We start from the raw sequence: 27,429 nt of genomic DNA on the forward strand, positions 1-27,429 counted from the left end.
TAACAATAGCCAAATTATATCAATAACCCAAATGTCCATTGACTGATGAATGGATAAAGAACATGGGAGGTGTATGTATATAATGGAACATTACTCAGCCACCAAAAAAGAATGAAATCTTGTCATTTGCAACAACGTGGATGGAACTAGAGTGTATTATACTAAGCAAATAAGTATATGCTTAGAAAGACAAATACCATATGATTTTACTCATATGTGGAATTTAAGAAAGACAACAGATGAACACAGGGAAAGGAAGGAAAAATAAAATAAAAACAGAGAGGGAGGCAAACCATGAGAGACTTAACTATAGAGAACAAATGGAGGGTTGCTGAAGGGAGGTATATGGGGGGTTGGGTCGAATGGGTGAAGGTCATCAAGGAGGGCATTTGTGATGAGCGCTGGGTGTTGTATGTAAATGATAAATCACTACATTCTGCTTCTGAAACCAATAATGCAGGACATGTTAACTAACTTGAACTTAAATAAAATCTTGGAAGAGAAAACAGATGATGTCATTTTATCGATTTTTTTAATCATTTTTTACAACACACAATGATCTCTAATATTGATGAATTCACTTAGAACTCAGTTTCAGTGGAGTCAGTGTCAAGCACATAGCATGTGCTATGGTGGAAGCAAAATTATTTTAAGCACTCAGAGCCTGTCAAAAATTGATTATTCTTATTTTGAATTTTGAAAAATATTTTATCAATATCAAAATCTAACGATCTACCTTTCTAAACATTATTTACTTACAGTGGAGAATTCAGTCTCTTAAAACACAGTTCATCTCTGACCGTTTTTAGTGCAGTTTCTTCTTCCCATACTCACATGCTGCAGATTTAGTCAAGTTGTGTGATGAAAATAGAAGACTGCATTTTTATCCAGATTGTTGAAAAATAACATATTCGTCACATCACAGGTTTTTAGCAAGATGCTGTGAGCATCAGGCATGTCAGCATGGGCCCCTCCCTTGAACGGGATGGGGGGTGGGAGTCATCTTACCCAAAACTGCAGTGAAATTCATGGGAAGAATGTATCACGAGCCCAAAGCTGGCCATCCATGCACATATATTTTGGTCTATTATACCTTTCACTTTTTTTATTCCCTCAATTGTCCCCATTTTGGTCCTGCTGGCCCCACTGTTAATAATGATAGCAGAGAGGGCAAACCTGAGGAGGTAGATGTAGTCATCTGATGTACAGACATAGTGTGAATGAAAAAACCCATCTGACCAAAACAAGGAATATTTTCTTGGTGAAGTGCTCTTTATGATGATTATGAATTAGATGAAATATTACCTAAAACTGGTGCCACACTGTTACCTCTACTTTCTATAATTCTCTAATATATTAAACTTCTACTTTAGTCCTCACAATGAACTGACATCCAGTTAGTAAGTTAATAGGCTGCATTTTAAGAGTTTCTTAAACCCTTGGATATATTTTGTACATTAACAAAGCTTTTGTTCTTTAATATTTCTTATTATTTCCATTGCAACATGCTTTTCTTACAAATTATAGCTCTTCTCTTTGCTTGGCATAAAATGCTCTAATTGTAGATGATACACTAATGATAATATGATTTTGAGTTTATATAAACTCAGTAGAAAATGTGGTTAAATACTTCTTGTATAAGAAACAACACCATCATAATTAATTTAACTCCCTTATTCAATATTCTTTTGAAACCAAAATACAAAGTAGTATTACTTGCTTTTTTCCTACTGAAGGCTTAGTAAGTAGATGGAGAAAATACTACCACTCCTTTCAAAATAACCAAATTGACACCTGGGAGAATCTTTGACAACGTGAAAAATGTATTTGAACAGGAAGTTTAAACAGCAGTTGGCTTTTTGATAGTGGAGGAAACTGCATATGTGGGGGACATGGGGTATGTGGGAAATCTCAGTACCTGCCAATCAATTTTTCTGCAAACTGAAGACTGCTCTAAATAAAAGTCTAATTATTTTTTAACATGTGACCATGCTAAACAAAGTGACCACTGTTGTGGATTAGAAATAGACTAGAAATGTGCAGTATGGAGTGGAGGTTAGCACAATCAGGACTGGAGAGTGGTGGGCTAGGGGCTCATGCTACAGGGAATATGATTGACAGTGTGCCACAGTGGCAGGGGACAAAACCAGCCTTGCTCTCTGACCCAGGAACAGAGGCCAAGGAATGTCACAACCAGCAGCTGTTCACTGGCAGAGGGCAAAATGGAAAAGAACAAAGTTCATGGTGCCACTGTGAACTTGGCCAAACCCCAGCTGGCTCAAGGCCTGAATCTGCTTGATCCTGGGGAGTAGAGCCCCACCCTACAGGAGTTGGTTCTGAACTGAGGGCCATGGGGACTACCAAGAGGCAAACTCAGAGCCATCCTACAGGGACAGTGGACACAGAGAAAAAGAGAGAAATGTAGACAAGGGAAGTACCACTTAAGGGCAGCTCACCAGAGCTGCCTCCATCACTACCAGAGCTTCCATCACCATCACTAATAATAATAACTTCAATATTTGCAAATGACATATCAGATAAAGGGATAGTATCCAAAATATGCAAAGAACTTATCAAACTCAACACCCAAAAAACAAATAATCCAGTGAAGAAATGGGCAAAAGACATGAATAGACACTTCTCCAAAGAAGACATCCAGATGGCCAACCGACACATGAAAAAATGCTCCACATCTCATCATCAGGGAAATACAAATCAAAACCACAATGAGCTACCACCTTACACCTGTCAGAATGGCTAACATTAACAACTCAGGCAACAACAGATGTTGGCAAGGAGAAAAAAGATCTCTTTTGTGTTATTGGATGGGGATGCAAGCTGGTGCAGCCACTCTGGAAAACAGTATGGAGGTTCCCCAAAAAACTAAAAATAGAACTACTCTATGACGCAGCAATTGCACTATTAGGCATTTATCCAAAGGATACAGGTGTGCTGTTTATCCAAGGGATACAGGTGTGCTGTTTCGAAGAGACACATGCACCCCCATGTTGATAGCAGCACTATCAACAATAGACAAAGTACGGAAAGAGCCAATGCCCATTAATGGATGGATAAAGAAGAGGTGGTATATATATACAATGGAGTATTACTCAGCAATCAAAAAGAATGAAATCTTGCCATTTGCATCCACGTGGATGGAATTATGCTAAATGAAATTTGTCAGAGAAAGACAAAAATCATATGAGTTCACTCATTTGAGGACTTTAAGAGAAAAAACAGATGCACCTAAAGGAAGGGAAACAAAAATAATATAAAAACAAGAAGGGGGACAAAACAAATAGAGGGACTCATAAATATGGAGAACTGAGCGTTGCTGGAGGGGTTGTGGGAAGGGGGTGGGCTAAATGGGTAAGGTGCATTAAGGAATCTACTGAAATCATTGCTTCACCATATACTAATTTGGATATAAATTTAGAAAAATAAAAAATAAAGTTAAATCAAAAAAAGGAAAAAAATAACTTCAAAGCACACAAAGAAAATATTCTAAAAAATAAATAAATCCACTAACAAAGAGAGAAGTCATTCCCAAGAAAATTGACATAATAAAGTAACCAGAGAAAGACTAAACTAATATGTTTAAAATCATCAAAAAGAGATTAGGGGCAGGAGATGCTCCGGAAGATGGCATCGTAGGAGGACACTGGGCTCACTGTGTCCTGCTGATCACTTAGATTCCACCCAAACCTGCCTAAATAACCCAGAAAACCACCAGAAGACTAGCAGAATGGATTCTCCTGAGCCAAGCGTAGACGAGAGGCTCACGGAAGAGGGTAGGAAGGATGGAGAGGTGGTGTGCACTACACGGACTGGTGGGAGGAGCCAGGCAGAGTGGCGGCCCGCCGGCAAAACAGAGCTCCTGTGTCTGGCTTGCAAAAGCGGAGGGGCCAGATGGAGTGTGTTCTGAGAGCAAACGGGACTTATCTGGAAGGTTATAAGTTAACAGCTCTGCTCGGAGAACGAGAGGGCTGGAGGACAACGGGAGGGAGAGTTGTTGAGCCTCGGACGACAGAGCTCAGCTTGGCAGGAAACAAAGGCGCTCACCAGCACCATATTCCTCGCCCATCCCCCAGCCAAAATCCCAAAAGGAATCATTTCCTGACAGGGAACTTGCTTTCACTGCGCAAACAACACTGTGCTTCTGTGGATCCATCCCCTCCGGCAGAGGGTCTGACTCCCTCCCGGTGCTGCAGGGCCCCTCCCGAAGCAGATCACTGAAGGAAAAGCGAGCTGAGCCTACCCCTGCCACCCCTGTGCACCTTGCTGATCCACCCCAGCCTAATACGCCAGATCCCCAGCACCACAAAACTGGCAGTGTGCAAGTAGCCCAGACGGGCCACCCCATCCCATGGTGAATCCCCCCCTTGGTGAGGGGAAGAGAAGGTACACACCAGTCTGACTGTGGCCCCAGCGTTGGGCTGGGAACAGACATCAGGTCTGACTGCAGCCCCACCCACCAATGCAAGTTATTCAAGACAGCACAGGGTAAGTGTCTTGCAGTTTCCCACCACTGCAGAGACTATCCAAAATGACGAAACGGAAGAATTCCCTTCAAAAGAAACTCCGGGAAATAGCGACAGCTAACAAACTGATCAAAAACGATTTAAACAATATAACAGAAAGTGAATTTAGAGTAATAGTCATAAAATTAATCGCTGGGCTTGAAAACAGTATAGAGGACAGCAGAGAGTCTATTGCTACAGAGATCAAGGGACTAAGGAACAGCCAGGAGGAGCTAAAAAATGCTATTAATGAGCTGCAAAATAAAATAGAGGTGACCACAGCTCGGACTGAAAAGACAGAGGAGAGAATTGGGGAACTAGAAGATAAAATTATGGTAAAAGAAGAAGCTGAGAAAAAGAGAGATAAAAAAAATCCAGGAGTATGAGGGGGAAATTAGAGAACCAAATGATGCACTGAAGAGAAATCATCTACATATAATTGGTATTCCAGAGGAGGAAGAGAGAGGGAAAGGTGCTGAAGGTGTACTTGAAGAAATCATAGCTGAGAATTTCCCTGATCTTGGGAAGGAAAAAGGCATTGAAATCCAAGACGCACAGAGAACTCCCTTCAGATGTAACTTGAATCGATCTTCTGCATGACATATCATAGTGACACTGGCAAAATACAAGGATAAAGAGAAAATTCTGAAAGCAGCTAGGGATAAACGTGCTCTAACATATAAAAGGAGACTGATAAGACTCGTGACGGATCTCCCTACTGAAACTTGGCAGGCCAGAAAGGAATGGCAGGAAATCTTCAATGTGATGAACAGAAAAAATATGAAGCCGAGAATCCTTTATCCAGCAAGTCTGTCATTTAGAATAGAAGGAGAGATAAAGGTCTTCCCAAACAAACAAAAACTGAGGGAATTCAACACCACTGAACCAGCCCTACAAGAGATCCTAAGGGGGATCCTGTGAGACAATGTCCAGAGGCATCGCTACAAGCATGAAACCTACAGACATTGCAGTGACTCTAAACCCATATATTTCTATAATAACACTGAATGTAAATGGACTAAATGCACCAACCAAAAGACATAGGGTATTAGAATGGATAAAAAAAAAAAAAAACAAGACCCATCTATTTGCTGTCTACAAGAGACTCATTTTAGACCTGAGGACACCTTCAGATTGAAAGTGAGGGGATGGAGAACTATCATGCTACTGGAAGTCAGAAGAAAGCTGGAGTAGCCATACTTATATCAAACTAGACTTTAAATTAAAGGTTGTAACAAGAGATGAAGAAGGACATTATATAATAATTACAGGGTCTATCCATCAGAAGAACTAACAATTATAAATGTCTATGTGCTGAATATGGGAGCCCCCAAATATATAAAACAATTACTCACAAACATAAGCAACCTTATTGACAAGAATGTGGTCATTGCAGGGGACTTTAATACCCCACTTACAACAATGGATAGATCATCTACACACATGGTCAATAAAGAAACAAGGGCCCTGAATGATACATTGGATCAGATGGACTTGACAGAAATATTTAAAACTCTGCATCCCAAAGCAACAGAATATACTTTCTTCTCGAGTGCACATGGAACATTCTCCAGCATAGACCACATACTGGGTCACAAAACAGCCCTTCATAAGTATAAAGGAATTGAGATCATACCATACTTATTTTCGGACAACAATGCTATAAAGCTTGAAATCAACCACAGAAAAAAGTCTGGAAAACCTCCAAAAGCACGGAGGTTAAAGAACACCCTACTAATGAATGAGTGGGTCAACCAGGCAATTAGAGAAATTTAAAAATATATGGAAACAAACAAAAATGAAAATACAACAGTCCAAATGCTTTGGAATGCAGCGAAGGCAGTCCTGAGAGGAAAATACATTGCAATCCAGGCCTACCTCCAGAAACAAGAAAAATCCCAAATACAAAATCTAACAACACACTTAAAGGAAATAGAAGCAGAACCGCAAAGACACTCTAAACCCAGCAAAAGAAGAGAAATAATAAAGATCAGAGCAGAAATAAACAATATAGAATCTAAAAAAACTGTAGAGCAGATCAACGAAACCAAGAGTTGGTTTTTTGAAAAAATAAAATTAATAAACCTCTAGACAGGCTTCTCAAAAAGAAAAGGGAGATGACCCAAGTAGATAAAATCATGAATGAAGATGGAATGATTACAACCAATCGCTCAGAAACACAAGAAATTATCAAGGAATACTATGAAAAATTATATGCCAATAAACTGGACAACCTGGAAGAAATGGACAAATTCCTAAACACCCACACACTTTCAAATCTCAATCAGGAGGAAATAGAAAGCTTGAACAGACCCATAACCAGCGAAGAAATTTAATCAGTTAATAATCTCCAAACAAATAAGAGTCCAGGACCAGATGGCTTCCCAAGGGAGTTCTACCAGACATTTAAAGCAGAGATAATACCTATACTTCTCAAGCTATTCCAAAAAATAGAAAGGGAAGGAAAACTTCTGGACTCATTCTATGAAGCCAGTATTTGATTCCTAAACCAGACAGAGACCCGGAAAAAAGGAGAACTACAGGCCAATATCCCTAATGAATATGGACGCAAAAATTCTCAATAAGATACTAGCAAATCCAATTCAACAGCATATAAAAAGAATTATTCACCATGATCAAGTGGGATTCATTCCTGGGCTGCAGGGCTGGCTCAACATTCACAAATCAATCAACGTGATACATCACATTAATAAAAGAAAAGATAAGAACCATACAATCCTGTCAATTGATGCAGAAAAAGCATTTGACAAAATTCAGCATCCTTTTTTTTATAAATTTTTTTAACGTTTATTTATTTTTGAGAGAGACAAAGCATGAATGGGGGAGGGTCAGAGAGAGGGAGACACAGAATCTGAGACAGGCTCCAGGCTCTGAGCTGTCAGCAAAGAGCCCAACGTGAGGCTTGAACTCATGGACCACGAGATCATGACCTGAGCCGAAGTCAGCCGCTTAACTGACGGAGCCACCCAGGTGCCCCTCAGCATCCTTTCTTAATAAAAACCCTCGAGGAAGTCGGGATAGAAGGATTATACTAAACATCATAAAAGCCATTTATGAAGAGCCCACATCTAACATCATCCTCAATGGGGAAAAACTGAGAGCTTTTTCCCTGAGATGAGGAACACGACAGGGATGTCCACTCTCACCGCTGTTGTTTTAACATAGTGTTGGAAGTGCTAGCATCAGCAATCAGACAACAAAAGGAAATCAAAGGCATCAAAACTGGCAAAGATGAAGTTAAGCTTTCACTTTTTGCAAAGGACATGATATTATACATGGAAAATCCGATAGACTCCACCAAAAGTCTGCTAGAACTGATACATGAATTCAGCAAAGTCGCAGGATACAAAATCAGTGTACAGAAATCAGTTGCATTCTTATACACGAATAATGAAGCAACAGAAAGACAAAGAAACTGATCCCATTCACAATTGCACCAAGAAACATAAAATACCTAGGAATAAATCTAACCAAAGATGTAAAAGATATGTATGCTGAAAACTACAGAAAGCTTATGAAGGAAATTGAAGATATAAAGAAACGGAAAAACATTCCATGCTCCTGGGTTGGAAGAATAAGTATTGTCAAAATGTCAATACTACCCAAAGCTATCTACACATTCAATGCAATTCCAATCAAAATTGCACCAGCATTCTTCTCGAAGCTAGAACAAGCAATCCTAAAATTCATATGTAACCACAAAAGGCCCCGAATAGCCTAAGTAATTTGAAGAAGAAGACCAAAGCAGGAGGTATCACAATCCCAGACTTTAGCCTCTACTACAAAGCTGTCATCATCAAGACAGCATGGTATTGGCACCAAAACAGACACATAGACCAATGGAATAGAATAGAAACCCCAGAACTAGACCCACAAATGTATGGCCAACTAATCTTTGACAAAGCAGGAAAGAACATCCAATGGAAAGAAGACAGTCTCTTTAACAAATGGTGCTGGGAGAACTGGACAGCAACATGCAGAAGGTTGAAACTAGACCACTTTCTCACACCATTCACAAAAATAAACTCAAAATGGATAAAGGACCTGAATGTGAGGCAGGAAACCATCAAAACCCTAGAGGAGAAAGCAAGAAAAGCCCTCTCTGACCTCAGCCATAGCAATTTCTTACTTGACACATCCCCAAAGGCAAGGGAATTAAAAGCAAAAATGAACTACTGGGACCTTATGAAGATAAAACGCTTCTGCACAGCAAAGGAAACAATCAACAAAACTGAAAGGCAACCAGCAGAATGGGAAAAGATATTTGCAAATGACATATGGGACCAAGGGCTAGTATCCAAAATCTGTAAAGAGCTCACCAAACTCCACACCCAAAAAAAAATTTTCCCAGTGAAGAAATGGGCAGAAAACATGAATAGACACTTCTCTAAAGAAGACATCCGGATGGCCAACAGGCTCATGAAAAGATGCTCAACGTCGCTCCTCATCAGGGAAATACAAATCAAAACCACACTCAGATATCACCTCACGCCAGTCAGAGTGGCCAAAATGAACAAATCAGGAGCCTACAGATGCTGGAGAGGATGTGGAGAAACGGGAACCCTCTTGCACTGTTGGTGGGAATGCAAACTGGTGCAGCCGCTCTGGAGAACAGTGTGGAGGTTCCTCAAAAAATCAAAAATAGACCTACCCTATGACCCAGCAGTAGCATTGTTAGGAATTTACCCAAGGGATACAGGAGTACTGATGCATAGGGGCACTTGTACCCCAATGTTTCTAGCAGCACTCTCAACAATAGCCAAATTGTGGAAAGAGCCTAAATATCCATCAACTGATGAATGGATAAAGAAATTGTGGTTTATATACACAATGGAATACTACGTGGCAATGAGAAAGAATGAAACATGGCCCTTTGTAGCAACATGGATGGAACTAGAGAGTGTGATGCTAAGTGGAATAAGCCATACAGAGAAAGACAGATACCATATGGTCTCACTCTTATGTGGATCCTGAGAAACTTAACAGAAACCCATGAAGGAGGGGAAGGGAAAAAAAAAAAGGTTAGAGTGGAAGAGAGCCAAAGCATAAGAGACTCTTAAAAACTGAGAACAAACTGAGGGTTGATGGGGGGGGGGGGTGGGAGGAAAGGGAGGGTGGGTGATGGTATTGAAGAGGGCATCTTTTGGGATAAGCACCGGGTGATGTATGGAAACCAATTTGACAATAAATCTCATATATTAAATAAATAAATAAATAAATAAATAAACTTGATAAAAAAATAATAAAGTCATCAAAAAGATCACAGAATTAATAATACCCCACCACCACCACCATTACAACCCCCATCAAAAACTTAAAATGAAAAAAAAACAGAAAATAATGGAACACGAATCTGTCTCTCACAGGTAGAGATTTTTTTAATGGATTTTAATTAAAAACAAGTGGTTATTTAAAAAGGACCAGTTAGGGGCGCCTGGGTGGCGCAGTCGGTTAAGCGTCCGACTTCAGCCAGGTCACGATCTCGTGGTCCGTGAGTTCGAGCCCCGCGTCAGGCTCTAGGCTGATGGCTCAGAGCCTGGAGCCTGTTTCGGATTCTGTGTCTCCCTCTCTCTCTGCCCCTCCCCCGTTCACGCTCTGTCTCTCTCAGTCCCCAAAATAAATAAATAAACGTTGAAAATAAATAAATAAATAAATAAAAAATAAATAAAAAGGACCAGTTAGAAATCTTGGAATAAAAATATATTTATTGAAATATCAAAAAAAAAAAAAAGGAAAAAACTTTCACAGATAGGAAAAGCATAAAGACAGAAGGGAAGAACAAAAAGAAGTTATATGAACCACAGATTTTGTTCATATCCAAGTATCCGTGTGTTGCCTAAAATTTCCTGAATACCAGGAAATAAAAATAAAGAACAAAAATTGTTTTTTTTTTCAAAGATAGATGAAACAGTTACCTGTTTAATAAGCAGCTTCCATATGGGCTGGATTTCTACCTCAATGGCATTGGGCCCACACACTAATCTTCTGTAAGAAAGTGATCACCAATTAAGTGCCAAATCTAAAACCTCATTGAAAGGGTGGGTGATGGGTATTGAAGGAGGCATCTTTTGGGATGAGCACTGGGTGTTTTATGGAAATCAGTCTGACAATAAATTTCATATTTTAAAAAAATTAAACAAATAAAAATAAATAAAAATAAAACCACATTAAGTGAGTACAACCAAACTAGGCAAAAGTCACTTCTCTACCTTTAAGGCTCTTTGTGCCTTTAATTAAAAAATATTAATGTGCACATCCTAAAATATTAACATAGTTTTAAAATGAAAGTGCCTGATGGACAAAGTTGATTTTCTAGTTAAAAAAAATATCTTAATGCAACTCAAGAAACAAAATGCAGTTAGAAAGGCATGTTGAGTTATTTTTTAAACAATTCAATCACATTCTGAGAACACCTAACAAGACCCAGATGTGACTATGTTTCTAGAATTCTCAGGCATTCTAGATTGTTCTTGATGTTCGAGATCATATATATCTTACCTTGGTCTCTTCAGCACCTAGGACAGGCCCTTAGTATATGAAAATAAATACATGAATGAATGAGCCAACAAACTAGAAGATGATATATGGTCTTCACATCTAACACTTTGCTAATCCACACATGAGTACATTCCAGTAAGAGGCCCTTATGTTTGTACAGCATCTGACAATCTACAGCGTTCTCACACAAGATTCTCTCGTTTGTCACAACGGTCTAAAGGAAAGGGCTAATATCTCCCATTTTGCCAATGGGAAAAACTATTCATTGTGTGTGTTCTGCCAAAGGTACCCATATCTAGTATTAATTGTGACAATGCAACTCTTAGCCTTTTATACGTATTATCTCCTGTAATCATCACATTACCTCTACGAGGTTTCATATTATCATCTTTATTATAAAGGAAACTGAAGTTCAGATAAACTCAGTAACTCCCCCAGAGCCACAGAGCAGGAAAGAAGCGGATCCAGGTGTCACACCGTGGGCTCCACGACTCCACCTCACACTCCGTGAGCACTGATGGTGCAATGTGCATGACGTTTCCTGAATCTAAGGTGTAACAGAGCTCAGCCCAAGTTTGATTTCCAAGCCGCGCCTTTCCTACTGCAATGATTTGCATGGATCCCAGAGGACACAAACCAGGGTCTTCTGACTCCATGTGTGAAAACACTGAGGTGCAGAGATGCTGGGAGACAGAGAGGTCAATCAGCGTGTGCTGCTGGGTTTGCTGCCTGTGACTCAAGATTCCTTTCCTCTGGTACTCACAGGCATGCCCTTTTTTCCCAGTCAGGTGACAGACGTTGAGAATTAAGTTCGGCCCTGAAGTATACCCAAACTGACAGGGAACATCTCTTCCAAGCTCCACATTCAGTGATGTCACGTTGGTGGCTTGAAATCAGCAATAGCTGTTGTTTTTCCCACGATAGAATTTGGCAGACTCTCCCCATCCAAGCTTTTCTTCTTCCAGAGAGCTGGGTTACCAACAGGGTGACTGGTCTGGGGCCCACGTTAAGAGCTGTCTTGACCACCAAACATTTCTCCTTCTATTTCAGGAGGGTAAACAAAGGAGGCAGGAGCAGGGCATTAAGTGAAAAGAAAATGAGGAGGTGCACAACTGTCCCCATAAGACTATTGGATGGATGGGGGTAAGGTAGGTGTGGTTTTCCCTGTTTCTGTGAGATAAGAGAATTGCCTCAAGTCCCTGTGGACCTATCTATGACAGGTAGTGAGAGAGAAAGTGGCATCCAGTTCATGAATGAGTGAAGATAGGAGCGGGGAACCTCCTGGAATATTTTTCTTCCAAAGGCCTTCTGAAAATTTATCTTCAGGATGTTGTCTCTCCTGATGTCCTGATTTGCTTTTTGCTACCAAAAAGGTGACCACATAAATGTGTCCATTTTCCCTCTTTGCCTGGTTTCTGGGAAGCCTGAAGAGAAAGTTGTATTTAGACTTTGTGGCTTTTTGTCATCAAGGAGTTCTCAGTATACTCCATTTCTCATGTTGCATCCTTGCTTTTCATGAAGGCAAACTCATCTCCAGTTAGGAATTTAATCAGATATCACTCAAACAATCGCATTTTGAGTTTTGAAAAAAAAAAAAAGCCCTAGTCTTACATTAAAAAATGATGGGAAAAAAATAATAAAATAAAAAATAAAAAATGATGGGGGTGGGAGGAGGAGAACTTCACATTCTATTCACTCTCTTTACTGTCCACCTAGAAAAACCCATGAGTAAAACCTGCCTGTGTATTTGAAAGTAGATTATCTCCTCTATCCTTCGCATTTGGGAAACTAAACTCTTTGTCTTGCTCATTACATTGTCAAGTTCTTTACGGTGTGGACCAGCTTTAAATTTAATTATGTGTGATATTTAGTAAAGCTTGGCACTCGCTAAGGACAAATGTGAAGGGCAATCCTTCCTGCAGAAATGGTGTCCTAGGAGAAGTAAACTTGCGTTAATCAACTACACCTCCTAACTTAGCTCAATCCTTCACGTGTCTGGTGCTTAATGCTATGAAACCAGTACGCTCTTAATGACTCTGACAACATTTTGTGTTTCAACGTAATCAGCATTACATCTGAAATCTTATACAGTGATATTATCTCTAAGGCGTTTTGCAAACATTGTCAGAATCTGGATGATGCCTTGTTCATTTTTTCGTCATTTTTCATTCAGCAGGAGAAAAGTTTAAAAACAACAGATCGGTAATTCTCAGAGTTGGTGCGCATATGAATCGTTGGAGGGGGGTTTGCTAAAAATGCAGTTTCTGCTCTCACCGCTACCCTTAGTTCCTACTTACTAAATGAAAATTATGAGGGTGGAGCCCAAGAACCTGTATTTTATGTACCAGAATGCTTCTTAGCTGGAGAATTTGTGTTTCTTATAGACTGTGAGGAAGGTCGGGCAGGATAGGTCCTGAAAATGGGCAAGAAATGAAGCTAATTATTAGGATTCTGGGGAAGTCTTGCAATGGTTTCCTTTCAGACTCACCAGCATTCACTATCTCAAATTACAGATGAGGGAAGCAGAGACTCAAAATCGCTATGGGTTAATAAGTAGCATAAGCATTTTGATGGTACTACTATACTATTATGTCCTAATCTCTGTGCATTTATAGCTATCATTCTCACAATTGTACCACTATTCTTTCCCAATAGTTAGTGAATGTCTCTGGGGTAGTGAGTAAGCCTTATTTATCCTTAGATCTTTAGTGCTTGCAAAGTGCTTAGCCTAGTAAAGGCATTCGGTCAATAGATTAATGAATGCATTCATGTATTCATTCATTCCACAAATATCTGTTGAGCGTCCACCATGAATCAGGCACTGTTCTAGGTGTTATGAATGACACAACTACCCGAGCAAACAAAATCCTCATCTCCAGGCTGTTTCTTCATAGGAAAATTAATCATAATATTGTCTTTCTGCCTCTCCAAGGATTTAGAGGATGACAAATCAGATGTCTATGAAATGACTCAAGGCTTTTTAAGGAAAGAATGAAAACAACACAGACGAGACTATTTTACAATCCTGAAAGAAAAGACCAAATATTATATGCCTGCAATGTTCTTTTGGGCTCTTCTTTTTTTAATAAGTTTGCCTGCGATGAAAACAACTTAAAATTTGTCTCTGTTGCTGGTAAACAAAACTGGAATTTAATGAAGCTGATGAAGCATTATGCCAATAGCTCACTGATCATAAGCCATTTGATATTTCAATTTCTGCTGGCCGAGTTTACTCTCAGGAAGTATCACAAACCCTACCTGACCTCTTGCTCTTCACTGGTCAGGCCCAGTCCAAACGTGTGGTGGATATCATAGCAGGAGTTGCTGTCTTCCAGCAGGCTAGCGTGTGGTCAGGACAAGAAGCATACCTTAGTTCGTGGCACCCAACAAATCCGGTTCCTCCCTTATATCCTGATGAATGCTGAGAAAAAGACTTACCCGACTTTCTGAAACCTCTTCTCCAAGTTGTCCCAAACATACCTGATTTTCCGCACTTGGATATATCGCAGCTGCAATTACAAATGTGATAGAACAGATGTCATTCACCAAGTAAAGCCCATCAGGGGAGGTGAGGGCTTCTTGGTAGGGGTCCCCACGCAGCTCTCACTTGCCTTGATACATTGTTGTAATTCCCAGCCCAGCAGCCTCACTTGCCTTGACACACTGTTGTAATTCCCAGCCCAGCAGCATGACATTCAGAACTTTCCTCCAATAAACATTTGCAGTATTCTTTTTTAGCAAAGACATGCCATAACATTGTGCTCAAAATTGCTTACTTTTAATTCTGGCTTCAATACCGCATGGTTAATGACAGAGTGGCGGTCAGCCACCAGGGGTTCTTCTGGGTTCTTGCTTATAGGAAACTTCAGTGTCGCTAAGTAGAGGCATATAACCTTCTTCCTCGTATATCTTTGGAATTCATCCTAGAGAAATCAATCCAGCCCATGAAATTCTCAAATATTATTTATTCAATAAGTCACTCAATCAACCAAATACCTACCTAGACCAGAGATTCTCAAAGTTTGGGCTACAGACAAGAGGATCAGCATTAGCTTGAAACTTGCTAAAAATGCAAATTCTCAGCCCTACCATAAGCCTACTAAATCAAAAATTCTGGGGTGAGGTCAGCAGTCTGTGTTAAGGAGCCCTCCAACTAATTTGAGAACCACTGTGCTAGAGAATAAAAAGACACACTTCACAGGAAAGTTTTTTTTTTTTTTTTTTATGAAGAAAACAGCTTCTGGCTATCTTAACATGACATTTAAGGGTTTAAAATCTACTTCCCCTCAAAATTTGTATTCTAAAAAAACTGAAAAATATCTAAAAATACATCCTTCCTGTGTTATGTCTTTAAGAGTTGTAATACCAACAGCCACTACTCATGTAATGGCTAAGGAAACTGAAAATTAGCCTGACAGAGTAGTCATTTCCCCAGAGTGACATGGAGGAAATGCCTTTCCTTCCTGAGTCAAAGTAAGAGAGGGCAAGTTCCAGGATACTATTGCCATCTACTTGGGGACAAGAAAACTCAAGCAAAGAAAGATCTCTGGAACACCAGCCAGCCATTGGTGGCACCACCAATGCAATGCTGAAGGGCACGTACCGTTGTTCTTAGCAAAACAGTGTCTGCTTCTTGCAAAGGGCATGGGTTGCAATTAGCCCACACTCTCCACTGGGGCTTCCAGTAGAACACCAGCAGAAGAACCCCACATGTCAGCATGGTTGTTATAAGGCACAGGGCTCTGCGAAGATTCTGGGTCTGGTAACCAAACACCTCCTGGAGAGTAAAGAAAACATGACTCTATTTTTCTTTTTTTACGTAAACACATCATTTTGTTCCAAGAAACACAAGCTTTAGATGCAGGGGTGTTAGTTGGGAGACAGATCTGGTTTCGGCTGGTTGAAACAGATCGATTACTCACAGCTGTCAGCTGATACAATTAAAAAAAAAAAAAAGACCCATTTGGCTACCCTGGCATATGGAGCTTAACACAGACGGGCAGACCAAAGAATGGGCAGACTTATTTGGTTCTAGTTTTAGGAGTCACCCCATGATTTGGACCAGATTCACTTTTTTTAGGTATAAAGTTTAAAAATATATTAATGTAAATTTACTGGTGGAAGATGATACAAATGGTGGGATGATATAAATTAAGAGATTATCTGTGAACACGAAAGATTTTCAAAAGACAGCTTATAGGAATTTACCCTGATGGTAACATGCTGAAATATTTCTACTTTTAGTAGTAGGGGAGTTGATATTATCATGAAATGAGTAAAGACTTTGAGATGCAGTTTTAGAAGGAAACAGTCAAAAACAATATATACCTTTATTTCAAACAAATATCTAATTTCTCTCTTCCACAAAGAAGTGTCACAGCATTGGTTTTTAAATTTCAAAAACTTGATTTTTAGTGTACTTGGGAGACCCAGAAGAATGTTGATTATGAATATTATTACTATAATATTATTTTACCTTCTGCTGTTTTGTGTGTGTGTGTTTCTAAGACTTTGACTTCCATGTCCACATCACAGAGACGTAATGTTAAGAAATGGGTTTTTATCTGAGTTTCTATAGCATTTTTAATGACGAAATCTTCTGGAATTTTATGCCAGTTTAGATCATGTTATAATAAATCTCTTGGCTTAATATTTGGAATAGTTTTCATCTTCGGTGATCATTTTCATTAATTTTTTCCAGTAAAGAACTCTGGTAAATGAAGATTTTAATAACAGTTGTTGAAAGTAATCCTTAAACATGATGGAAAGGTCACAGGTAGCAAAGATGTTTGAGTCACTGCTCTACTGGTTATTAGCTATGTGACCTTAGGTAATTCGTATTGTAAGGGTTAAATTGTAGTGTAGGGCTAACGGGAAGCTTGAAAAATAACAGCTTTGTTCTGACACTGAAGGTGAAGGGATAACAGCCTTGCTTTACTCTTGCAAATCACATTTCATACTCTTGTAAATCAGGCTTTACCAATGAAGGAAAACAAAAGCTCAAAGAAAGCATCAGAGGCAAGGTCAAGGAGATCCACTGGTTGCAACTTAGTGGCAAAAAGTCTAAAATAATCACCTCATTTGGCAACTGTTTCTAACACATCTGGCAACTGTTTCTAACTCATCTTGGAACTGTTTCTCTGTTCTGTCCCCAGGTAATGATAAAACGATGTGATCAGCTTTAAAAACTCTGTACCCTGGTTGTTCGAGGCCGCATTCTTATCAAGAGTGTTGGTCCCTTGCCTCTCATTGTAATAGACTTTGTTGTGACTGTCACTGGTGCCCCTAGCATTCTGTTTCAGGAGTCATGTGGATGCAATATTTGGTGCATTGGCCGGGAAAGTTAAAGGTCTGAAACAGGGCTTTTTCCTCGGATTGCTCCACCAACCCCTGGGAGGAAGCTCGGGATTGGGAGAGGTAAGGGATTCTTGGGCCGCACCATTTGAATGACTCAGGAGGGTCTGTCGGATGCGCCTATAGACCCGGAGTCAGGGATGCTACCGGGACACCAATGGACCCCATTTGATTTGGTTTTTGTCAAGAAAGATCCTATTTTTCAGGTGACGGCCACGGCCTACTGGCCTTGAGATCTCAAACTGTGTTGTCTTCGTGTCTTGTCCTCTTCCTGTTGACTGTGCGTCCCTGTCAGTTTTGCCTATCTTTGTCATGGGTCAAAATCAGAGTCTCATACTAACTCCTTTCTAGGACTATAGGAGAGCTGCCTCAGTTTTTGCCCTCCACGTTAAGAAGCCAGTCCTTCGAACTCTCTGTGAGGTGGAATGGACCAGCTTTCAGGTCGAATCGCCTCCACAGGGGACCTTTGACCTTACTTTGGTATATAAGGTTCATGATATTGTCTTTTCTAGGCACGAAGACCACATTCCATACATTGAGGCATGGAGGACCCTCATTGAAAACCCTCCAGATTGGTTAAAACTTCTTCCCCTTCCCCCTTGCCTCCCTAAAGTTCAGGCTTTATAACTCAAAGGCCGCCCATTTGGAGCTCAGAATAAGAATCTTGATGGGACTAGGTGGCTGCCCCCTCTATCACCTGCACCAGAGGAAAAAGAAACCACCCGCCGCCCTATAGTTCTCGCTCAAAGAATGCAAGTCAAGATGCTTCAGATCAGGAGGCAAGCCCGAGTCGGGACACTCCCCTGAGCCCGTCTCACACCTGGTCAGGGACTCCTGGAATTCCATCCCCCTCCCACTGCCCTGCCCCTTCTTCCAGGGCCACCCCTGCAGGGTGATGTCCGACCCTTTATGACTTATGTACTCTTCTCCACTAGCGACCTTTATAATTGGAAACTTCAAAACCCCTCATTCTCAGAGAAACCCCAAACATTAATTTCTCTTCTTGAAACTATATTTGTGACCCATCAGCCAACCTGGGATGACTGCCAGCAGTTCTTGCAGGTTCTCTTCACCACTGAGGAAAGAGATAAGATCCATCATGAGGCCCAGAAATTAGTGATGGGGCCAAACGGGCAACCCGCCGGGGATCCTGCTGTACTTGAGGAAGTTTTTCCCTCCTCACATCCTGAAAATTGGGACTGAAACACTCCTCACGGTAGGCGATCATTGACCCTATTTCGCCAGACTCTACTGGGAGGTCTCCCAGCGGCCGCCCAAACATGTCTAAGGTAACAGAAGTAGTTCAGGGGGCCGAGGAAAGCCCCTCAGCCTTCTTAGAAAGGCTCATGGAGATGTACCGCACCTTTACCCCTATTGACCCTGAGGCACCTGAAAATAGAAGGGCATTAAACCTGGCCTTTGTCTTACAAAGGCCCCAGACATTCGGAAAAGTTACAAAAATTAGATGGGTTTGAAGGAAAAAATTTATCTGGGTTAGTTGAAATAGCCCAAAAAGTTTTTAACAATAGGGATTCTCAGGAAGAAAGACAAAAAAATTGACTAGGGTGGTAGCGGCTGTCCTGGATGCCCGCGGGGAAGAGGACCCAGAACGTCCAAAGAATTCTGGTCTGGGCAAAAGAAAAAAGACAAAGGGTTAAAGCGCCACTAGGAAAAAACCAATGTGCATATTGCAAACAAGAGGGACACTGGAAAAAGGATTGCCCCAACTTAGCCCCACGCAAAACTCGGCCACTCCAGGTATCTGTAATGGGAGTCGATTCCAACTGACAGGGCCATGGCTTGGTAGCCCACTTCTGAGCCGTTGGTTACTGTTAATATAGGGGGCCAACCTAAGACCTTCTTGGTGGACACTGGGGCAACATTTCAGTTCTAAAACAAGATCCTGGCCCCATCAGGCAAGGAGCAACCCTGGTGCAAGGAGCAACTGGGTCCCAGACTTGTAAATGGACCACTGAATGACAAGTAGATTTAGGCCATAAAACCATCACACATTCTTTCCTATTCATACCTGAATGTCCCTACCCTGGATTACTAGGTAGAGACCTACTGCAGTTTGAAATTCACTGAAGGGGGTATGCATATTAAAGGCCAGGATGGCCCAACAACAGTAATGGTGACTGTGCCACTTGGGGAAGAGGGCCTGCTCACTCTGGTGAGTGATAAAAATGTCCATGCAGTCGATCCCCTCCTTATAAGCCTCCAGGCAGACTTCCCCCAGGTATGGGCCGAGACCAATCCACCTGGGCTGGCGATTCATCAAGCTCCGATAATAGTGGAACTTAAGGCATCTGCACTTCTGGTAAGACTAAGACATTATCCCATGTCCCGGGAGGCTAGGCGGGGAATCGTCATTCACATCAAGCGTTTGTGCGACTCTGGCATTTTGATCCCATGCAAGTCGCCACAGAACACTCTGCTTCTCCCTGTCTGGAAGCCTTATTCATCCAATTTCCGGCCAGTTCAGGACCTAACAGCAGTAAACACCAGGGTAATGGACATTCATTCCACTGTACCCAACCCTTATACTCTCCTTAGTTTGCTTCCCCCTTCTCAGGTGTATTATACAGTTCTGGACTTAAAAGATGCCTTCTTTGCCATCCCGCTGGCCCCGCAAAGCCAGCCACTATTTGCATTTGAATGGACTGATCCTGAAGAGGGAAAAGCCAGACAGCTCACTTGGACTCGACACCCCCAGGGATCTAAAAATTCTCCTACTCTTTTTAATGAGGCCCTGCACCAGGATTTAGAGCCATTTCGAATCTCCAACCCTCAGGTAACTCTACTGCAATATGTTGATGATATCTTGTTGGTGGCCCCTTCTCATTTAAAATGCCTGAGAGCCACCAAAGAACTCTTGGGTCTTGTGCAAAAACTGGGGTACTAGGTGTCAGCCAGAAAAGCACAGATCTGTCATATTGCAGTGACCTATTTAGGTCACAACCTTAAAAAAGGTAAGCACTATCTCGGTGAACAAAGAATTTGGGCTATATTCGATATTCCTCAGCCTAAAACTCGCAAACAAGTTCGCGAGTTCCTGGGGGCAGCAGGCTACTGCAGACTATGGATACCTGGCTTTGCTGAACTGGCAGCCCCTTCGTATGCCACTCTCAAGGGGTCTCCAGAGTCCTTCACATGGGGGGAGACTCAAACTAAAGCCTTCTAAGCCTTATGAGATGCTCTCATGACCCCACCAGCCTTGGCCCTGCCAGATCCCACCAAGCCATTCCATTTGTTTGTAGCCAAAAAAGGGGGGTAGCCAAAGGAGTTCTGACTCACCGCCTGGGACCTTGGCCCCGACCGGTGGCCTATTTATCCAAATGGCTGGACCCAGTTGCTTCTGGGTGGCCCCCATGCATTTGACAAATTGCTGCCACCACACTCCTAAAGACGCAAACTAACCTTGGGGCAAACATTGTCTGTCATGGGACCCCATGAAGTGGAGGCTTTACTGCGGGCTCCCCCAGAGAGATGGCTGTCAAATGCTCGGATTACCCAATATCAAGCATTGCTACTCGACCAGCCCCAAATACGTTTTTGTGCCCCCACAGCCTTAAACCCAGTCACTTTGCTGCCCAAAGGACAAGGTCCGCCTCTGCACTCTTGCCCAGAAACCTTGGCGACGATCTCATCCCTCCGCTCCGATATTACAGATGTTCCCTTACAGGACCCTGATAGCATGTTTTCAGATGGCAGTAGTTTTGTGTTTCAAGTGCAAAGGCATGCCGGTGCTGCAGTGACAACAGACCGCGAGGTTTTATGGCAACAGACCCTTCCCCTGGGAACTTTAGCCCAGGGCGCAGAGCTCATCGCGCTAACAAAAGCCCTAAAACTCAGAAGAAACAAGTCAGTTAATATTTATATGGACAGCCGCTATGCTTTTGCAACCGCGCATGTACACGGATCCATTTATCAAGAGCGCGGTCTCCTCATGGCGGAAGGCAAGGACATCAAAAATAAAGCTGAAATTTTAGATCTTCTAGCAGCTATCTGGGAACCTGCGAAGCTGGCAATCATTCACTGCCCGGGACATCAAAAAGGCGACTCCCTAGAAGCAGTCGGAAACCTCCTGGCTGATGCAGCAGCCCGAGAAGCTGCCCTAACTAAAAGTAAAAGTGCCTTGGAGATACCGATCTTGACAGAGCCTTTGCTTCCACTGGAGCCCAGTTACACTCCTAAAGATTTGGAGTGGGTTTCAAGAAAAGGGGGAAGTATGATACCAGGACGAATGTGGTTTCAGCATCCTGAAGGTAAGATACTCTTACCCACGGCACTCGGACCGCGCATGATGTGTCAACTCCACCAAGGGAATCATCTGGGAAAACCAAGATGGCGGAATTAGTGCGGAAAAATTTCAGGGCGCAAGGGCTGGGAAAAAAGATTGAAGACATGGTTGAAAGGTGTGTAAGTTGCGCCCAAGTAAATCAGGGTGCAAGTAAGAAGGTTTCAGAAGCTAAAAGAGATAGAGGAACTGAACCAGGCTGGTTTTGGGAAGTAGATTTTACTGAAATTAAACCAGGGAAATACGGATATAAATACCTGCTTGTTTTTGTAGACACCTTCTCCGGGTGGCTCGAGGCGTTCCCAGTTAAGAAATTATTAAATGAAATAATTCCTAGATTCGGGCTGCCTCTGAGCATAGGATCGGACAATGGCCCGGCCTTCACGGCGCAGGTGTCCCAGGGTCTAGCCCAGGCATTGGGAGTAAATTGGAAAATTACATTGTACGTATAGACCTCAGAGCCCAGCTCAAGTAGAAAGGATGAATTGGACCCTAAAATTTAGAGACCTTAACCAAATTGTCCCTTGAGACAGGTGAAAATTGGGTTGATGTCCTGCCTTTTGCCCTTTTGCGAGCATGTTGTACTCCATTTGTCAAGGGATTTTCCCCTTATGAAATTTTATTTGGCAGACCTCCACCTATCCTGCCGAGGCTAGGAGACGACGTAATGGAACAACTGGAACAGGACCATTTGCTGGCTTCACTAATGGCCCTGCAACATGTACAAAAGGAAATAACCAGGGCCTTGAAAGAAGCCTTCACTCATCCTCCTGTTCTTCCTCACCCCTTTCAACCAGGAGACTTAGTCTGGGTCAAGAGGCACAAGCCTAAAACCCTGGAGCTGCACTGGAAAAGACCGCACACCATGATCCTGACTATGCCCACAGCCATGAAGGTAGATGGTGTCCGAACCTGGATTCATCACTCTCAGTTTAAGAAAAACTGCGTAAAGGCGGGAACACCCCAGACTGATACGAAACCAGACAACGAACAGCAATGGAAGGTCCAAAGGCACCCAGAGGATCCTTTAAAGCTAAGACTGATGCGGGCATAATAATTGTCTCGGTTTGTATAATGATAAGTTGGGGGGACTGTACGGAATTGCATCCCCTATCTTTTTGGCCATACCAATGGGAACTCAGGGACACTGTCACGGGGAAGGTGATAGCATCTAATACCTCTTCAACGGTGCCTTGTTTTTTGTTTGATTTCTGTGACTTGGTGGAAGACTCATGGGAGACTTTAATTACTAATTATAAACAGCCAACGGGCTCCACTCCTCTGGTCCCCAAAAACCCCTATGTGGTTACCTATGGATGTGGACACAGGGATCAAGAACAAAAATTGGCTAACCTACCAGGGTTATACAGTTGCCCTGCAAATAGAAAGGTTGAATGTGAAGGAAAAGGCCAATACCATTGTGCAAAACGGGGTTGTGAAACGCTGGCTCCCTGGCTGGCAGGACAGGGCCATGACTGCTTAATCACCCGCCTTAGAACTCCAGATCCCAAACGTAAGACTCAAGGAAAATGTAACCCAACAAAAATGTTTAAAAAAGGTTTCTAGTTCCAGTAATCTTTCCTCTTCCTGGGACACTAGACACACTTGGGGGGGGGGGGGGTCTCAGAATGTATGCTCCAGGAGATGACAAGGGCATTTCCTTTACTATACAAAGGGTTAAAAGAAAAACTCCACCCAATCCGGTAGGGCCAAACAAGGACATGATTTTACACCCCCCGCTCTTTCCGACTGTCCCTTCCCAACCTACCCAACGATCAGGTGCCCCCACAAAGTCAGAATTACCAACAACAGGTCATATCCAGAACGCTTTCTCCCATGAGACGCATTGGCTAGATGTAGTAGATTCTATGTATGCTTGGCTACATTCATCTCACACCGAGATTGTACAATATTGTTGGCTGTGTTTAAACCCTAAACCCCCATATTATGTGAGAGTGGCTACAAATGCCAGCATTGGACAAGACATAGAAAAGCATGTCATAACATTGCTAAATCCAAGCATGACATTATGCCCTTGGGGTTCACGACCAATTTTAACCCTAGGAGACCTCCAAGGGCAGGGTTGGTGCATAGTGTCCCAAGAATATAATTGGCATACCTCCCTTTACAAAAACTCTTGTGCAGAAGTGTATATTCCAAGTAGATCAGATACTGATAGCCCCCAAAAATGTAGCATACCAAGCCCTTACTGGAGCCTGGTTTGCTTGCTCATCAGGAATGACCTCCTGCATTGCAGCCACATACATTGGGGTTGGCACCCGAGAGATTTGTATCCTAGTTCATATTCTCCCACAAATATACCTATATAGTGAAGAAGCAGGGAGAGAAGAACACTTACTTCTGTTCGAAGGACATTCCAGGGTGAAAAAGGCAGCACCAGTCCTCATTCCACTCCTAGTGGGACTGGGAATTGCGGGATCCACAGCTATTGGAACTGCTGGACTCATTGTGGGGGACCAAAATTTCAAAACTATAAGCGAGCAAGTAGACCGAGACCTAGGCTACTTGGAAATTTCAATTTCTCGGCTGGAACACCAAGTAGACTCTTTAGCCAAGGTTGTATTACAAAACAGAAGAGGACTTGATTTACTCTTCATGAAGGAAGGGCGTTTCTGTGTGGCCCTCGGAGACACGTGCTGTTTTTATGCCAACAATTCCGGAGTAATCTGAGACACTCTCCGTTTGGTCAGGGATAATAGGGAACGTGCCAGGGAGGCCAGAAATAATTGGTATTGGAGTTTATTCTCTTGGTCCCCCTGGCTCACGTCACTGCTCACCGCCACAGCTGGGCCACTGCTATTGTTACTTCTTGGGTTAACCATTGGCCCATGCATAATCAATTGGTTAGTCAAGAGGCGAGTTGGTGAAATAAAAATTATGATGATTAGGTCCCACGATGTCCCCTTAGTTCCTAATGATGAATCAAGGGATTGATTCACTGGCAAGAAAAGGGGGAAATATAAGGGCTAAATTGTAGTGTAGGGCTAACATGTAGCCTTAAAAATAACAGCTTTGTTCTGACACCGAAGGTCAAGAGAAAACAGCCTTACTTTACTCTTGTAAATCACGTTTCATACTCTTGTAAATCAGGCTTTACCAATGAAGGAAAACAAAAACTCAAAGAAAGCATCAGAGGCAAGGTCAAGGAGATCCACTGGTTGCAACTTAGTGGCAGAAAGTCTAAAATAATCACCTCATTTGGCAACTGTTTCTAACTCATCTGGCAACTGTTTCTAACTCATCTGGGAACTGTTTCTAACTCATCTGGGAACTGTTTCTCTGTTCTGTTCCCAGGTAATGATAAAACGATGTGATCGGCTTTAAAAGCTCTGTACCCCGGCTGTTCGAGGTCGCGCTCTTATCAAGTGTTGGTCATGATCGGTTGGCCTTGCCTCTCATTGTAATAAACTGTTGTGACTGCCACCAGTGCCCGTAGCATTCTGTTTCAGGAGTCGTGTGGATGCAACAATATCACCTCTAGGGAATCCCAATTTATTCCTAAAAAAAAACAGAAATGTGTGCCTTACAGGGTACTAGTGCTCAAATGAGATAATGTCTCCTTAAGTGCTCTGCAAAGTAATTACCATTTAAAAGTTCCTTTCCAGTGCTTCTGAGTTATTATCATCCACCTGGGAAAAAATGTTCATTAAGTTTAGCACTGCAGCCACTCTATTTTGAGATTATTCATGAAAAGATTTAAATGTAACTCTAAAATATGTTCACTCAGCCTCTAAGCGTATTTCCAGTTGGGTCTCCTTTCTCTCTTCCTATCTTCTTTTTGATTCCATAAACCTGTTCTGGTTTTATTTGTGAATGATAGTTTTATTAGACTCAAATAAAATGTATATGCCAGTTCACATATTATGTCATAAATATGCCTTATTTCACTAAGTTATTCATGTGGGCTTATTGCCAAAGTATTCAAAATAGAAGCAGAATGGTTTGGAATTTTAGGCCAGCTCATAGGTTGAAAAAGCCCATCACAAATGCCTTTCCCTTTTTTGATTCACTTACATACTACAATGGCATTGGTAATCATAATTCTGATACCCCTTCAGTTCTTTTCTTTACATTTTTAAAAAAAAGAACTGACAATGCCAGCAAGATGGCAAAAAAGATCACTATGACTACACACTGCTAAAACCTTATAAATTGGAATAATTCTTTAGAGAAAGCAAGGTGACAAATTATATCAAGATTTTATAAAGATGTTTCTATTTCTGGAATCAGTAATTCCACACTTGAAAATATACCCTAAGGAAATAATACACAAAGTAGAAAGTGATGTGTATAACAATGCTCAGTGCAGTATTATCTGTAATAGGAAAAGTTATTGGAAGAACCAATTAATAGCTAATGTCTCCATAAGATGTGGAACATCAAAACAGTGGGCTATAGTGGCACCATTAAAAAAAAAAATTAGGAAGTCAATGCAGAAATGTGAGCCATTATAGCATTAAGTGAAGAAAAAAAGATAAAGAATAGATAGAATAGATAGAAAACGGTAAACTTAAGCCAACAATATCAGCCATTACATTCAAGATAAATGACATTAATACCGTGATTGAAAACAAAGATTGTCAGAGATAGTAAAAAACCCACTATATGTTGTTTACAAGAGACACCTTTACATACAAAAAAGCAAATAGTTAAAATAAGAAAGCAAGGGAAATATACAATGCAAAGACTAACAAAAAAGAACTAGTATAGTTATGTTAATTTCAGAGAAAATAGACTTTAAAAATAAAAAAATATATTTAATAATTAATTATAAATAAATAATAAATATGAGAGAAAGGAGGACACTTCATAATCTAAAACAAACGAATCAATTCATCAAGAAGGAATAACAATTTTAAGAGCCATAAAAATATGGGCATTTTTAGTAAAAGGGGCACTTATAAGCTAAGTTTCAAACTTTGTAAAGCAAAATAGCACTTAAAGCCACTGTCATCATGGGAGATGTTAACACCCCTTCCTCACTAACTGATAAGACCAGTACACCAAAAGAACAAAACAAAACAAAAACAAAAACAAAAAACTCACCACCATAAGAATACATGAAGTATGAACAACCCTATTCACCTAATTAACAAATGAAGAAAATTTTAACCCCAAACTGCATACTTCAAAATTTTCTCAGGTACACATGAACTATTTACCTAAATTGACCACGTTCTGGAACATAAAATGTGATGACATTATAATTAAACTAGAAATTAACAACAGAATGTAACTTAAAAATTCCCAAAAGATTTGAAATTTTTTTCAAATAGCGTATTTCTAAGTAATAGAGTCAGGTGAAAAATTACAATAGCCATTAAGAAGTATTTTGAACTGAATAAAAATGGAAATTGACAAATAAAAACTTGTGGGATGAACTTAAGACAATGATTAGAGGGAAATATATAATTTTAGATGTGTATGTAAGAAAAGAAAATAAATGTTTGAAATCAATGAAATAAGTTCCCAATCAAGAAGCTGTAGAAAGGAACTGCAAACTAAATCTTAAAAAGTATAAGGAAGGAAATAATAAAGAAAAACAGGGAAAAAAGCAGACATGAATAAAATAGAAATCAGACCTACAATGGAAAAATTCAATGATGTTGAATTTGTACTTAAAAGTTAACTAAAATTGATAAATTCAGAAATAAATCAGAATATTTTTATGGCTCTTAAAGAAAGTTAATGTGTAACTAAAAGCTTTCTACAAAG

General features: G+C 41.1%; 1 protein-coding gene across 1 annotated transcript in view; it reads right to left on the reverse strand.

The window, feature by feature from the left end:
• LOC125175748 (probable cation-transporting ATPase 13A5) overlaps positions 1-27,429 on the reverse strand; it is a 111,900-nt gene that overhangs the window by 72,530 nt on the left and 11,941 nt on the right. The window contains exons 2-6 of the mRNA XM_047876562.1: positions 15,643-15,816; positions 14,816-14,962; positions 14,478-14,548; positions 14,298-14,378; positions 10,457-10,526 (exon numbers count right to left, since the gene is read on the reverse strand). Of these exons, the coding sequence (XP_047732518.1) occupies positions 10,457-10,526; positions 14,298-14,378; positions 14,478-14,548; positions 14,816-14,962; positions 15,643-15,816 (543 nt within the window). The remainder of the gene's footprint in view (positions 1-10,456; positions 10,527-14,297; positions 14,379-14,477; positions 14,549-14,815; positions 14,963-15,642; positions 15,817-27,429) is intronic.

This window comes from Prionailurus viverrinus, chromosome C2 (genome assembly GCF_022837055.1).
Source record: "Prionailurus viverrinus isolate Anna chromosome C2, UM_Priviv_1.0, whole genome shotgun sequence".
Lineage (NCBI taxonomy): Eukaryota > Metazoa > Chordata > Mammalia > Carnivora > Felidae > Prionailurus > Prionailurus viverrinus.